General features: G+C 48.2%; 1 protein-coding gene across 1 annotated transcript; it reads left to right on the forward strand.

Moving 5' to 3' along the window:
- Positions 1-953: 953 nt before the first annotated feature.
- Positions 954-13,888, forward strand: LOC122392442 (protein enabled-like). Its single transcript, XM_043387272.1, has 7 exons — positions 954-1,108; positions 5,140-5,308; positions 6,890-7,045; positions 8,959-9,642; positions 9,933-10,106; positions 11,478-11,748; positions 12,504-13,888. Exons 1-7 carry the CDS (start codon positions 1,104-1,106, stop codon positions 12,530-12,532), a joined length of 1,488 nt encoding a protein of 495 aa, XP_043243207.1. The 5' UTR covers positions 954-1,103; the 3' UTR covers positions 12,533-13,888.
- Positions 13,889-14,194: the final 306 nt, after the last annotated feature.

Consider the following 14,194-nt stretch of genomic DNA (forward strand, 5'->3'; position numbering starts at 1 on the left):
GAGACAGTATTTAAAATTGTTATAAAATAAAAACCGTTTGAAATTTATGCTTAATTTTTGCACAGGCGATTTACTGCTCGATTTCACATCTCCCTGAGCAAAAATATCACAAAAAATCAAACGATCTTCACTTTATAGCGACTTTAAATACTGTCTCAAATAGCCCCACTGTCTCAAATAGCCCCACTTTACGGTATAACCTTCGCCGGCAGACAGTACAGCAGCAGCTGGGGTAACCAAGATTCCTTTGGGGTAACAGTTGTTGGAGTGCAACCCTCCTATGGGTTTCGCTAGCTGGATGCCACACCGCTTGTGGTCTGGATGCCCTGCTGAACATTAAATACCCGAAGAAGGCATCCATTGTCGGTCGTAATCGCACACTCGCTATCGGGGGTCGCGCTCGCGAGGGTCCGGAGTCGCCACCCCCCGCCCCCCTTCGAAGCCTCGAATGATTTGGATCTGTATGGGAGCATGGTGACTGGCGAAGCCCTGGCCTTATTTGAGCAAATGAGACCGTGGGTGACTCATTTTAGGCGATAGCTGTAAAAATCAGCACAGGAATGATATGTTTCGCAAAATTATTTTACTATTAATTTTAGGGACCCGAAAAAGCATCATATGGACACACTATAACTCTGTTTGGAAGCCCCCTTATCTTATCTCAAGCCTTCAGAAATTGTCATTTGCTTTAACTTTTATCAGCCAATGTTACGTCATGAAGCAAAAAGTTTTTCGTCAAGTTAACATTCGAGAAGAAATCAGAAGGTCGAAAATTTTTGATTTTTAAAAATTAACTGGCTTATTTCTCAAGTTTTATTTGTAGTTATCTATATTTTATGTTTCCTAGTCATTGTATCTCACTTGCGATTTACCAGTTTCATGACGTCATTTTCCAACAATGAAACGTGACTGAATCTCAATTGATACTTCCTTGGCATGACCCCGGCGCTCAGACACAGAGTTGATCGCGGATTTCGTGGGAGGTGGAGTGGATAATCCAGCGAATCATGGCTTAAGATAGCGTTGAAGTAGTAATGAAAATGTTTGCTGGATAGACAAATTGTTATTTTCAGTGTTGACTGTGATTTTAGACAAACGCAACCATGAGGTAAGGGCAGTTCTTGGTTTCGATTTTGCTTGTCTCTGGGCGTTGTCCGGTTTTGCCGCATTGTCTTTGTCGTACTATTTAGCGAATTATTCAGCTTGTAACTAATTTTTTGCTGGATGTGTTTCAAACATCGATACAGATATGTCAGACATACTCTTGTCCCAAAAGTTCATTGTTATTCACGATTATGAATTCCAATTTACAAAGAACCTAGACCTGGTACCTCAACCTAACTTTGAAGAAAAACATTTGCTTCAAGGTTGATTTTTCAAAAACCTTATTAGCATGATATGTGTGAACAACATCATGGCATTGTAGTAATTTATCTTGGTTTTACCAATCTTTGTGAATTGTAATGGTCTGTGTAGACCTGGAAGCATAACTAGTAAGGGCTTTGGAATGCCTTTGAATGTGTGCAAGCGTGTTAATTTGCAGATTAGATTTGATTCACAATGTGAAAATAATCTGATAAGCATTATTTTTATGTATTTTGAATGTTATTTGCCCTTGAGAAAGCGAATACAGCAAAACGTGGGGCAATTAATGTGTCTAATTTTTACTTGAGAATGATTTAAAGATTAATGTTTTACGATAAATGATGATTTAGAGTAACAATTAACAAAACTTCTTTGCTGCATTTATACAGTCAAGCTACTCTATGCTCCTCTAACGTCTTGTTACAAAACATCGTCCCGATATTTGCTCCTCGTAGTAGCTCCTCCAAGCTTATCTTGATTCACATCTTTCCTGTCTTTGCACCCTCTAAAAGCTGGACAAGTTGACAAAATAAGAGCCTTAAAAGAAAGGGCATATCCTTCTAAGCTTAAAAAGTGAGATCACATATCAATACTTATGATAGTTTTCCACAAAACATTGCTAAGCTACACACAACTACCCATTGATTCAGGTAGGTAAGGTGAGGTTATGTTAGGTAAGGTTAGGTCAGGTTATATAACGTACCTGCTTTTTTAGGTGTAAATGATCATTTAAACAATTTTCTAGGTTGATATATGGTTTTTGACAGTATGGCCTGGTTTCTAATCATTTTTAAGCCTAGGGTGCAAATGGAGGATTTCACTGAAATGTTGCCATGGTTGTTATGAAATGGTTCTCCTCAACGCTCATCCAACTTCCTCCTCAATTCTTTTTTTTTACCTTGGGAGCAGACCCAGTGTGTACTGCTATATCAACTAACAATCATTTCTCCATCATTAAAGACAAGGGAAAGGGTCTTTTTTTTGTCACATTTGAAAACCTCCTGCCCATCAGACCTGTGCTGTTATTAAAAAAAAAAATCATTCTCACTGCTTCACCATGTTCTGCTAAGGCCTAAGCCCATCTCAATTTTTCATTAACCTTTTGCCACTACTGTTCTCCTCCCTCATCCCAATTGAGTTGGTTTTGCAAAGGAGGCTAAAGAAGACATAAATTGATATTGGTGCACATAATACAATTATGAATCATATGCATGACATTTGATTGGAGTATGAACTATGAAGTGTTATTAGGGAGTTGAGAAGGCTGAGTATGATTTTTTTTACTCAAGGGCTTCAGATTTTTACAATGTTTTTGTATGAACAACTTAATATCTCAAAATCAGCATTGGTGCACCATTAATTCTATGCTCTGTAGTACACAAACAACTGATTTCCTTTCAGAAATTGTTCTGTGGCATCCCAAAAACAGCTCTTCTCTTAGCTCATCCAATTATATCATTTTAGAGAAGCAGCAGGGACATGCCAACTGTAGAATTAAGACACCCTTGGCAAATTCTTCTGGTAAGGTAAAACCCTAAGTGTGATTTCTAATAAGGCCACTCTGCAGGTGTTAGCTGTTAGGTTAAGACCAATATATTTTATTGCTTTTCCATGTTTTCCAGGCAACTCTTCTAAGTATGATTAATCCTAATCAAATGTGCAGGGCTTTGTTTTGATGAAAAGGGGCAAGCATGGCACTGCTATGTTTCCTTGCCTTGCAGGAGAAAGAACTTGATTTATGGTTTCAAGTTTGCAAAAAATCAAAAATTGTAGAATTTACCTATGCCTTCATAATATATTTTTGGTACGACTTAACATCACAGTGAGTCAGTGCTCTAAAATTGGATTTTGGTTGGGTGTGCTGATGAAGAAAATTCTTAGGTTGAGAAAAAAAGAAAGTAAATAACTGATGTATTTTTGCAAAATGGTGTGATGCTAATTTTTATGCCAACTGATAAACCAGGATTTCATGTCAGGATCTTGAAAGGGTGTGAAACAAAAGGATGTGGGTGCATCAATTGTCAAGTGACATGTAAACTGGCTGTTCGAATACATGAAACCTTTTTCAGAGATGAAGTAAAGTCAGTCATTCATATTTTAGGGATGAAAATATTTCCCATCAGGTGTGATTTTCCACCAAAAAGTCTAAAAAATGGAACACTGCAGTGAGTTAATGAGTACCTACTTAGATCCCTGAGCATGAGCAGCACTTGTCTATCACCACTTAATGATTTCAAGGTGGGATGGTCATTTTAATTACTGGCAACTTCTTATGTAGGCTTGAGCTTGAACGAGAAGGCTGGTTCATGTATTCCTGGCAATAATTCATAAAATGTATGCAAGAATTTCTCATTGGCTTTGGTTTGTGTGCTGCCTTTTTAGGAACTATGATGCTTCTGACTTCTCTCGTTTGAATTTGAGTTTCGTTTGAGTACCTACTGCTTTTTGTCTATCCCTCCAACAGATCATTTGTGCCCAGTTACAGGAGAGTGCTTGTTCCTCTTCTGCCCCTAGGCTACAGCGCAGCTGAGAGCGTAGTTCCTATTCTTCCTGTTGGCTGGTTGGGGACAGGTGGCACAGGGTATCCAACCCAAGTGCTTCCAACATTCGAACCGAATCCCTAACAGGGTCGACCAACGAACTGCATTACTTTTTGATGTATTTTTTGTTTAGTGTTTTAATTTGGATTCTGACGATATCTCCAATTTATCATTTACCATTGCTATGTGAGCATTGTGATGTGTTTTGTCATTAATTTCATTCGGAGAATATGGTGGGCATCTTTTGCGATCATAGTTCTTGGCTAGGCCGAGCTATCATTCGGAGAATATGGTGGGCATCTTTTGCGATCATAGTTCTTGGCTAGGCCGAGCTATTGGTAGGGTAAGCTGCTGACTTCCTTTCAGTCCCACCTGGACACAGGCTTTGTTTATTGTCGTGACGTAATGCGGCTGTGTGCGGATAGGAAAGTATTGTTTTCCCGTTAGCCGCGGAAGGCTATTTCCTCGCCAGTGCCGAGCGCAAGGTGCATGACAGAAACGATCACTTAGCTACAACAGAATATGCCTTAGCTAGGCTGTTTCCATGTGTCGTAGGTAACTTACCTGATTATTTATGTGTTTTTTTTTCTGGTGAAGTCAGCTTTCATGGCTATCAGCGTTAAACATTGCCTTTTGAGTGACCCTGATCATACCACCCAAGGAGAGCTCAGAATGCATCAACAGTTCCGGCGACTTCCTGTAGGTACCCTGTGACGGGCGCGGTAGCCGGGTCACGCGAGCTCGGCTCCGTTTGTTTGGAGGGCCGCTCTGTTTATGTGCGTGCTTTCGCTGACACGGCCCCCGAGACGCGGCCTCCTCGGCCGGGCCCGAACCCGGCCCGCGCCGTCTGACCCATTGCCACATAGAGCTGTCACATACCATCACATACCCACCATACTGCCGATCCCATTCTGCGTACCATACTTTGTTGATAACGCGGCCCGTACTCCATCGCTTTATCAATGAACACGATAACTGCACCAGATCAGCGTCATTTTCTTGATTATTTTTACCACTTTTTACATCTACCTCCATGTCGTCATTGTCCCATTGAATCGGGATGTGATATCACTGAATCTCTGACGTCATTGCAATGTAACTATATAACGTCACATCTCGTGTCAATGCAACGATATGGCATCTTCCGGTGTAACATGATATTCGTAATCCAACTTTACAAATCTGACGGTGTAACATCACAAACTCTGACGCCGTTGTGACGTCACCGTTTCAGCAACGAGCTGAGCCTGACGTCGGGTCGGGCGAACGTGATGGTGTACGATGACGTCAACAAGAAGTGGGTGCCGGCGGGCACGACCAACGGCTTCGCCAAGGTGCACATCTACCACCACGTGGTCAACAACACGTACCGCGTGGTGGGCCGCAAGCTGCAGGATCAGGAGGTGAGCTGGTGGATGGTGCCGGGTGGACCCCTGGGAGGGATAGCACGGGTTTGCGGGGAATGTTTTCTGGCTGGTATGAGTGTGGATGAATGCCTGTGTTATGTTTTTTATCCATTAACTGATCCTGAGAAATGAGACCTCTTTTATCTTGGAAAGCTCGAAGAGCGTTCAATACATTGTCATTCAAGGGGGGAGAATCGATTAGTTGAAAGTTTGAAACGTGGATGATGACGGAGTTCAGTGGCGTTACTTATGGATAGAATGTGATGAGGTAAAACAGGTAGCCATAGAATCGTCACGGTTGTCACGGGAGTGATTTAGTGGGTAGGGGGTGACATTGGCGTAAGGGGAGAGGCACAGAAAAAGAACGGGAGGGACTGGGGTGACTGATCGATACACGAGGCAGTGGAACCAGGGGAAGGGAAGGGTGAGGGAAGAGCCACGGGATCAATATACCGGCGAAATGTCACGGTCAAGGTAAAGATAGACTCATGAAAGAGCAGTTACGTCATGTTATGCTTCATTCCTGACCGGCCTAGGCGGATCCCCGGAGACCTAAGTAATGGAACGAGCTCGACGCTGTCTGGTCGGGCCGAGTGAGAGGTTTATGACTTCCCAATATCTCACTGAGTTTATTTGCTTTCCGTGTGTGGAACGAATGGCTCGCTAGGGAGGGTCGGGTCTGGGCGGGCCGGTGAGATGGCTAGGCTGGATCGAAGGTCCGGTGCCCCGTGCGGCGATCACCCGGGGTGTGTTTTTCTCGGTTAAATCAATCCCTGTTGTAGGCTGTCTGATCGTTCGCCGGTCTGCGGGGTGAGTCTTTGGCATGGTAGCAATCCCACCCTGTCTCTTCGTGTGTTCTGTTGTCTTTTGCCGGGGCGTGTTGTGTTTGGTGGTGACGCTCACTGTTGTGACAAGCCGTGCAGTGTTTTCTTTGGTTTCATGTGAGACCTGCCGTCGGGCCTACCGCGACAACTGTGCGGTGACAGGCCCCCGGCTGGTCAGTGTCGTACTGTGCTGTGACGTTGTGCCGTATTGTGCGGTGGTGGTGTGCTGTGTGCTGTCAAACTGTTGGAGATGTGCTATCTTAATGCCATAATGTTCTTCTTATATATGCCGAAATAGCGGTCTAGGTGTCTATGACGGTGCTTATGGATTATTGTACAGTCCGTGCGTTTTTTCTTTTTTGCTACTATTGTGAGGTGCCAATGTGCTGGGACAGTGAGCTGTATCGTGGGACACTGGTTTGTTGTGTGCTATGGATGCTGTGTGGTATTAATATAGCTACAATGACGCTATAATGCATCAATGTGTCGTTACGTGCCGAGAGCCATTAGACTCACCTTGTCATGACATACCTCATTTAGACGGAACGTAATTAATTACACATGCTATGTCCTATGCTGGTACTGTACCTACCATATCTCTATTTCTACGAATCCTGATTGTACGTCATGTTGTTGTATCATGCCTCACCACTTCAAATAGCACATTTACTTCGCAATCTGCCCCACTCAGCTGTGCGCACTTCCACATAAGTCGATACGTCATCTCGCTATCACCGCTTCCTTCCTTCCGCAGGTGGTCATCAACTGTGCCATCCTGAAGGGGCTCAAGTACAACCAGGCTACCCCCACGTTCCACCAGTGGCGTGACAACAAGCGGGTCTACGGGCTTAGCTTCTCCTCCGTGGACGATGCCAACAGTTTCGCCAATACGATGCTCAGAGCCATAGATGTGAGTAGTCGCCGGTGGGGCTGGTGAATGGAGCGGTGCCGGAAATGATACTGATAAGCACGTGTCGGGACTGTGGCAGCTCGGGAATATCGCTAGTTTTTTTTTCATAGTAAATTGTCAAGCACAATCTTAGGAATGCGATATTGCTAGTGGTCATGGGGGCACGCCGCAAATGCGAAGGAAAAACACGGGAATGCCACAGCTACCGTAGATGCTGGCGGGTATAGTTTGTATCTTATTGAACACGTCTGCACTCTGCACTTGTCTTGGTTTATTGCGTCGAGCCGAGATCAACTACTACGAGCATCCCGGTGACCCTGAGATGAACAGAGATTATATTTGAAAGTCGAGAACGCCATATCTGACATGGGCCCAGCTCAATGTGAACGTCCGAGCCCAAACGCAGCGCGCACAGCAACGTGCAGGTGTGAGATAATGACGATATGTTTGGAGAGAGATATCGGGTAAAAATGTATGAAGTCATTGAGCCCACATAACGAGTGTGAGATAAGAAATGCACTTTATAGAAAGCTTACGGATCGCATTGGAGCGTTGCCTCGCAATATTTTTTCTTTTTTCTTTTTTCACCACAAGAAGGATCTAAATTATTTGTCCTTGCTTTCCAGACTCGGTGAACCGTTTTTAACAGGCTTCTTGGCGTGCCGATTACGGCGTCAATTGGGTGTTTTGGTGCAATGCGTGAACTTTTTACCGAACACCTTTTTCTGCTCAACAACCCTAGGTGTGTTGCTAAAATCTCCCGAAACGACTTATTTCAAGCTCCAGCATAGCTCCTTCAGAACATTCTCCTTATCCAAACCCCATAGTAACTCCCCTTGTACCCTCGCCGTTGGTATGTTCTCGAATGCTGCCCTGGCCGGGCGCCTGTGCACGCTCCCTGGTGGGCCGCCTCTGAGTCACGGCGCCGCTCTCCATACTTGGGCTTTTGGCCGGTCGGACCGACGGCCTTGGGGGAAGGCTAGGAACCGGTCGGAGGGATTATCGGGAAAATCGCCCATGTCTGCACTCCGTGAATGAACGGTAGATGCTAATTACGTCGGCCGATAGGTATTTGTTGGCTGTGGTGCTCCGTTTTTATTATTGTTGTGAGATAATGCTCAGTCGATATATCTCACCAGACGAAATTGGTCTTGAAGACTTTTTCAATCCTCTTTTGAAAACCTTTCGAACGAAAGTTTTCGATGAAGCCTCCCGAAGACCAATACAATTGGCGTTTATTGGGCGTCTAAAAAGGACTTACTAGGCTGTTAGAATAATTTATTATGCATAAGACATGTTACATGTATAAGCAATATCTTCAACACTTAATCACAACGCGTAAGAAAAATAGCACATTATTCGTCAACTTTCATTTTCATCAGACTCGCTGGCTTGCTTTGGCCGTATGGTGTGCGCACTGCGTGCGCGGTACGTTCATACTCGTATCTCCAGCTGATATTGGGTCGTAAATTCCTGTGACGGTTCAATTGGTAGCTGGCCGGACAAAAAGCGAAGTGCCCTATCGCAGAGGTTATTGCGGCTTTGTTTGTATGGTAGCGGCACATTGTTCGCAGTTTGACCCAAATGGGTTTGCCATGACGAAGGCTTTGGTCTCGGCCGGTTTTTGCGTTGGTGTAGTTCTGTGCATTTCTTGCAGATGTTCGGCAGATGAAATAGGCCGAACTTCTATCATAGTCGACTAATGCTGATATCATGTCACATGGTCACTGTTGTTTCTCGTGCCTGTGTTCCCAAGTTAACCGTGTTTGTGTGGCTGTCAGTGTAAAGCGTGCATTGAGACGCCCGTGCAGTTGAATGAGTTTACTTTGTTCCGCATTCCTGGAGCCTTTCCCCGCGTGACCGAGACCGCCCGTGTCTCACGCTCCCGTCTGTGTGTCTGTCTGTGCCGGCAGAACCTGACTGAGAGCGCCCAGATGACGGCCCGCTCGCAGCAGCCCACGTACGGGCACGCGCACACGCTGCCGCACAAGCCGTCCAGCAGTCCGGCCCTGTATCAGGAGGCCGGCCAGCAGGACCCGGCGGCCGCCTACCGCAGCCTGTCGCGGCCGCGCGCCCAGGAGCCGCCGCCGTCGCACATTCAGCTGGAGCGGCGACACTCTGAGCAGCAGCAGCAGCCGCCGCCGCAGCAGTACCAGCAGTACCAGCAGCCGCAGTATCAGCAGCCGCAGTACCAGCCGCCGCCCCAGCAGCAGGCGCCGCCGCAGCCGCAGCTGCCGCCCCAGGCACCCCCGCAGCCGCCGGCGGCGCCGCCCGTGCCGCAGCACGCCGCCTCCCCACCGGGCCACCACCGCACCTCGTCGGCACCGCAGCCCGCCAGCCAGCCGCTGTCGGCCGCTCCGCCGGCGCCGCCCCCGCCGCCGCCGCCACCGCCCGCGGGGGGCGCGCCGCCGCCGCCGCCACCTCCACCGCCCCCGCCGCCGCCGCCGCCCCCGCCAGCCTTCCAGGCGGCGCATCCTCCGGAGCCCGCGGCCAGCCCTCAGCGGCCGGTGAGCTCCTCGGAGCCGCCGCCCAGCGGTCTGGGAGGGCTGGGCGGACTCGCCGCCGCCATACAGAACACGAAACTGAAGAAAACAGTGGTGAGTTTCCGACCGTCGCCGGCGACACACAGTCTGCCGGTGCACCCAGGTGGCAAAACATGTCATGTTCGTGGGTTTTCGTGAGGAAAGTACGACTAAAAAGGGAAACGGAATGTCAACAATGTAGGCCACTGGGCGCCATTCGCGTCTGTATCGCTGTCTGCTGCGTTCTATTACCCTGCACTCGGACGATAACGAAAGACAATGCTGTTTGTGACACTTAGCTTACGTCGATGCACCACTGCATTTACCGAGCTTCTACCTGATTGTGCTCCGCCCCGCTCCCCCAGGTGAACAACTCAGACACATCCTCATGCTCGTCGTCGGGCAGCAGCACGTACGGCACTATCGGGCGTGCCGCGGGCGGCCCGGTGATGTCAATGATGGACGAGATGGCGGCCACGCTGGCGCGCAGGAAGGCGAAGATGACAGCGGCGCCCTCTGAGGACACGGCTGGCGGACAGGTGAGATAAAAAGCATAACTGAAGGAAAGGAAATATGAGGGATGATTCATATCACGTTTCATGGAGTCATTCGTCTATGTAATAGCAAATTTATGTGACGTGAATTATATTTATTAAAGGGACCCTCCCACCAGGGCTGTGCTTGACTCATGAGTCGAGTCAGAAATTTGACTCAACTCTGACTCAAATGAGTCTGATTTGAGTCGAGTCAGATAAAATGTTGAGCTGTTGAGTTGAGTCAGAGTCGAGTCGGACAAAATTATTAAGGTGTTGAGTTGAGTCAGAGTTGAGTCAGTAAGATAACTTTTGACATTGATTTGAGGCAAACATTTAGGAACATGAGTCAGCTGACTCAACTTTCTAGGAACAATATATATATATATATATATATATATATATATATATATATATATATATATATATATATATATATATATATATATATAAGCTTTTCCTCCCCCCCCCCCGTTTAACAACTTAGGCCTGGCCCTGCTGCCGGATTCCCCCCCCCCCCGCTCAACAACTTTTTATCTGATTCAATTTTTAGTCGATTTTGAGTCAACACACTTGACTCAACAAAAAATTTGAGTCAAGTATGAGTCGACTCATATTTTCATTGAGCCACTTGAGTCATGAGTCGAGTCAAGGGAAAAAATCAGCTCCTTGTTTGAGTCAGAGTTGAGTTAGAGCTTTCTGAAGTTGAATGATGAGTCGAGTCGGCAAAATTTTTTGAGTCGAGCACAACCCTGCCTCCCACCTTCAAAAAAGTTAATGAATTGGCATGAAAGGGATGTCGCTCGGTTCAGAAAGAGCGAAAACGAATATCTACCAAATTTCATGGAAAAATATTCACCGGTTTTCAAGATATTAGACTTTTACTTTTGTTTACTTTTTGGGATATCCGCTGTTCCTAGCGACTTTATTTGAAAGTGCGGCACTTGTTGCGCGCAAAGCGGCATATACCACCGCGTGCTATCAAACGTTTTAGTAAAAGATTTACAATCGTTAGATCTGCGCTGACGTCACAAATTCTAAGGGGGCATTCCAATGTATTAGCCCCTTAGAATCCGAAAACTGCAAGTTTGAAATTCCATATCTCCGAATTAAAGCATTTTTCGATGTTGTGAGTGCCCAAACCGGTATTTTCAGGCCATGGCCAACAATTTGGCTATCTCAACTCAAAACTAATGTTAAGGTGGGAGGGTCACTTTAACCCGGTAGGTGCGCTGTTAATGTCAAAACGGTTACTTCTCGAGGATGAATTTGCTTCTGTCCAACCACTCACAGTTTGCTGATCGCTCGAATAACGCACCTCCACCCAGCTTTCTCCTGAAGAGTTAGGGCCAATCTGACGCCTGTTTCTGCCCGCAGGAGGAGGGCGGCCCGCCGCGCTGGGAGCGCAGTCACTCGACCAGTGGCGGCTCGGTGGTACGGCCCACCAACGGCGGTGGCGCAGAGAGCCCCCGGCCCGCCCGCAAGAGGCTCGGCTCGCACGACGAGAGTCGCCTCAACGGTCTGTCTCCGGCCGACCAGCCGGCGGCGGCCGGCGGCGCAAACGCGGCTGACCTGGATGCCCTCAAACAGGACATCCTGAAAGAGATGAGACGCGAAATGACGGCCATGAAGAACGATATTCTGGACGGTGAGTGCATGGAACGGTTTTTTTTGTGGGGTGAGGAGAGACCTGAGAGGGTAATGGGAGCTACAGATTCTATGTGGTGATACGCTAGGTATTTGGTTGGGGGATCCTGTAAGACTTTTTATCGCAAGTGGATAAGCTGGCAGCTTGTTCTCGCTTCTGTTAATTGGTCGGTCATTAATCATACAAGGTGGCGAGTCGTTTAGTTTGTAATATCCCCAGGTATTTGAAGAACTGATCTGTATCTATCCTTTTCTGGAAAGCGAAGATAGCCGTTACGTCTCCAAAACCGTTATTTGAGGCTTATATCCGCCACAGACCCCCTCCTACCGACTTGTTTCGCTCCGTCGCTTCTGATATGCAGATATTATTCATGGTAAGGTGCTGCAGATATCATTGTCATTGTGATTGCGTTTGCGATTGCTTCGCTTCTTTACTCATGGAAAACGTCTGTCTTTGTCCCTTACATTATGGTACCTGAACCGATGGGTCCAGTTTCTAGCCGAGCTGGCTGTTTTCGTAAGGAATTCTGTTCTCTCTGTAGTCAACACGGGGCTGGATATGAAATACCGATGTTCTACAGCCCGACTACCTTGCATGCTTTTGTTTCGTGGAAAAGTGGCTACCATCGCCCTACCGATACTCGCTTATCAGATGGTAGGTAGCGGCTGTTTCCGACCCCAGTCAGCCATTTCTGGTCGGTGCCCGTGCCGTCAGTCGTGGCGTGAGTGTCTGACCGCTTTTGGCGCGTGTTTCAGCCATCAAGATGGAGCTAAATCGACGGTAGTTGCCAGGCGCACGGGAGATTCGACAAGACACATCACACACATATATGTGAGAGCCAACGATTGGAAGTGACCAGAGATTACAACATGTGATAGAGACAGCAGTGTTGACAATCGGCTGAGAGACGTGCCAGAGCGCCGCTGCTACTCGGCCGAACGACCCGTGCGACAGACACTGGTGTCGCATTGTCGCGCGGTGCAGTGGGCGACACAGACTGTCGCGCAGTGAACTGAGCGACAGACTGTCGCGCGGTGAAGTGACGCGCCGCACTGTTGCGCGCTCGGCTGACTACTAGGGCGAGTGATTGGGCCGGCGATGCGAGCTAACCTGTTGAGGAGACAGTGCGGGCTGCAGAGAAGGACAGAGGGCGCTGGTCGACGGGATGGACCAGCCACAGCCGTGGTGGCGGTGTCGCCAGTCCCTGCGGAGGACATGTAACCCGCGTCGGCGACGGCAGAGAGACGACGGACCGGCGCGCGACTGGACGCGGCCACGGCGGACGCGTCTGAAACCAAAGAGACTGAGGAAGACGATGGAAAGTGTTACCGTGCGGGCGCCCCACGCGCGGGGATGAGCCGAGCTTGTGTGTGGCCGCTGGCCGGGCCGGATCGGCCGCAGTGCGAGCCCCAGATGCGCCGAGCGGCCGCCCGCGCCGGCTCACGGCGGTTTGTGTATACGGCGAGGCATTGTCAGACCGCGTGTCGGCTTGGATGTGTACAGAGACCTGACCGACGCCGCGGCGCGACGGTGAACAGGGTGACAGATTGGAGGGTGGCCGAAAAACGAAACAGTCATCTCCGATTATTATTTATGATAGAATCTGCGGTCCAAGCCTAACTGGAGTATTCCCAATGATTTATGTTTTTAGTTTTCTACGTTTTATTATTATTGATGCTGATGATGACGGAGGTATATATGCAGATAGTATGACGCGTTTGATGTGAATTACTAGCTAGCTTGTGACAATATAGCTAGAGGCCCTGTGAGCTCGAGGGCCGGGCGGAAGGCGCCCGGCTCGGCAGTCGTCGCAGTAACCTGCTTTTATACGGTCGGTGCGAATGGCGCGATCACGCGAGCGGAGTGCTTGTGTACAGTTTGGTATACAGACTCGATGTAATCGTGCAATCAGTGTTGCGTGCCATGGCGGTGTCTGTGCGCGCGGCGCCGGGCACGAGACGCGTGACGTCACCGACGCAGACCGCCCCAGGCATGCCATGACCCCGCCGGACGGCGCAGACAGACAGACGCTCCGGCGCTCCCCGCCGGCGGCCGGAGGACTGCCGCCGAGCCGACTGCGGCGGCCGCTTTCGTAGTACGACTGTACATTTTACACTTCAATATACCGATCCGTATTGGAGGATACGTGTGTGACGGTGGGAGTGCGGAGAGATCTAGTGAAGGCGAAGCTAGGAAAGATGCGCTAACCGACGATACCGTACTAACCTGAGCAAGTTCATCTGCAAGAAGTGATGGCGAAATGAAAACTCGAGACGATTCCGGTCATGAAAGGGTAGCGTTGTTTTGGGACATTACCGTCATATGATCAGGCGCAGAAACAGCAAATAAGTTTGAGGCAAGATATTTATTTATCTTTTGATACGTACACGGTGCAATGGTATTCACACAATGCGTTACTTTTCAGTCGCGGTCTTGGTCGTGATCA

Source organism: Amphibalanus amphitrite, unplaced genomic scaffold (genome assembly GCF_019059575.1).
Source record: "Amphibalanus amphitrite isolate SeventyFive unplaced genomic scaffold, NRLGWU_Aamphi_draft 000486F_arrow, whole genome shotgun sequence".
In the NCBI taxonomy this organism is placed as follows: Eukaryota; Metazoa; Arthropoda; class Thecostraca; order Balanomorpha; family Balanidae; genus Amphibalanus; species Amphibalanus amphitrite.

Coding starts and splice junctions, on each gene's coding strand:
- LOC122392442 (XM_043387272.1), top strand. Junction 7,046..8,958: donor CGATGCTCAGAGCCATAGAT/GTGAGTAGTCGC, acceptor CTGTGCCGGCAG/AACCTGACTGAGAGCGCCCA. Junction 11,749..12,503: donor GAAGAACGATATTCTGGACG/GTGAGTGCATGG, acceptor CGCGTGTTTCAG/CCATCAAGATGGAGCTAAAT.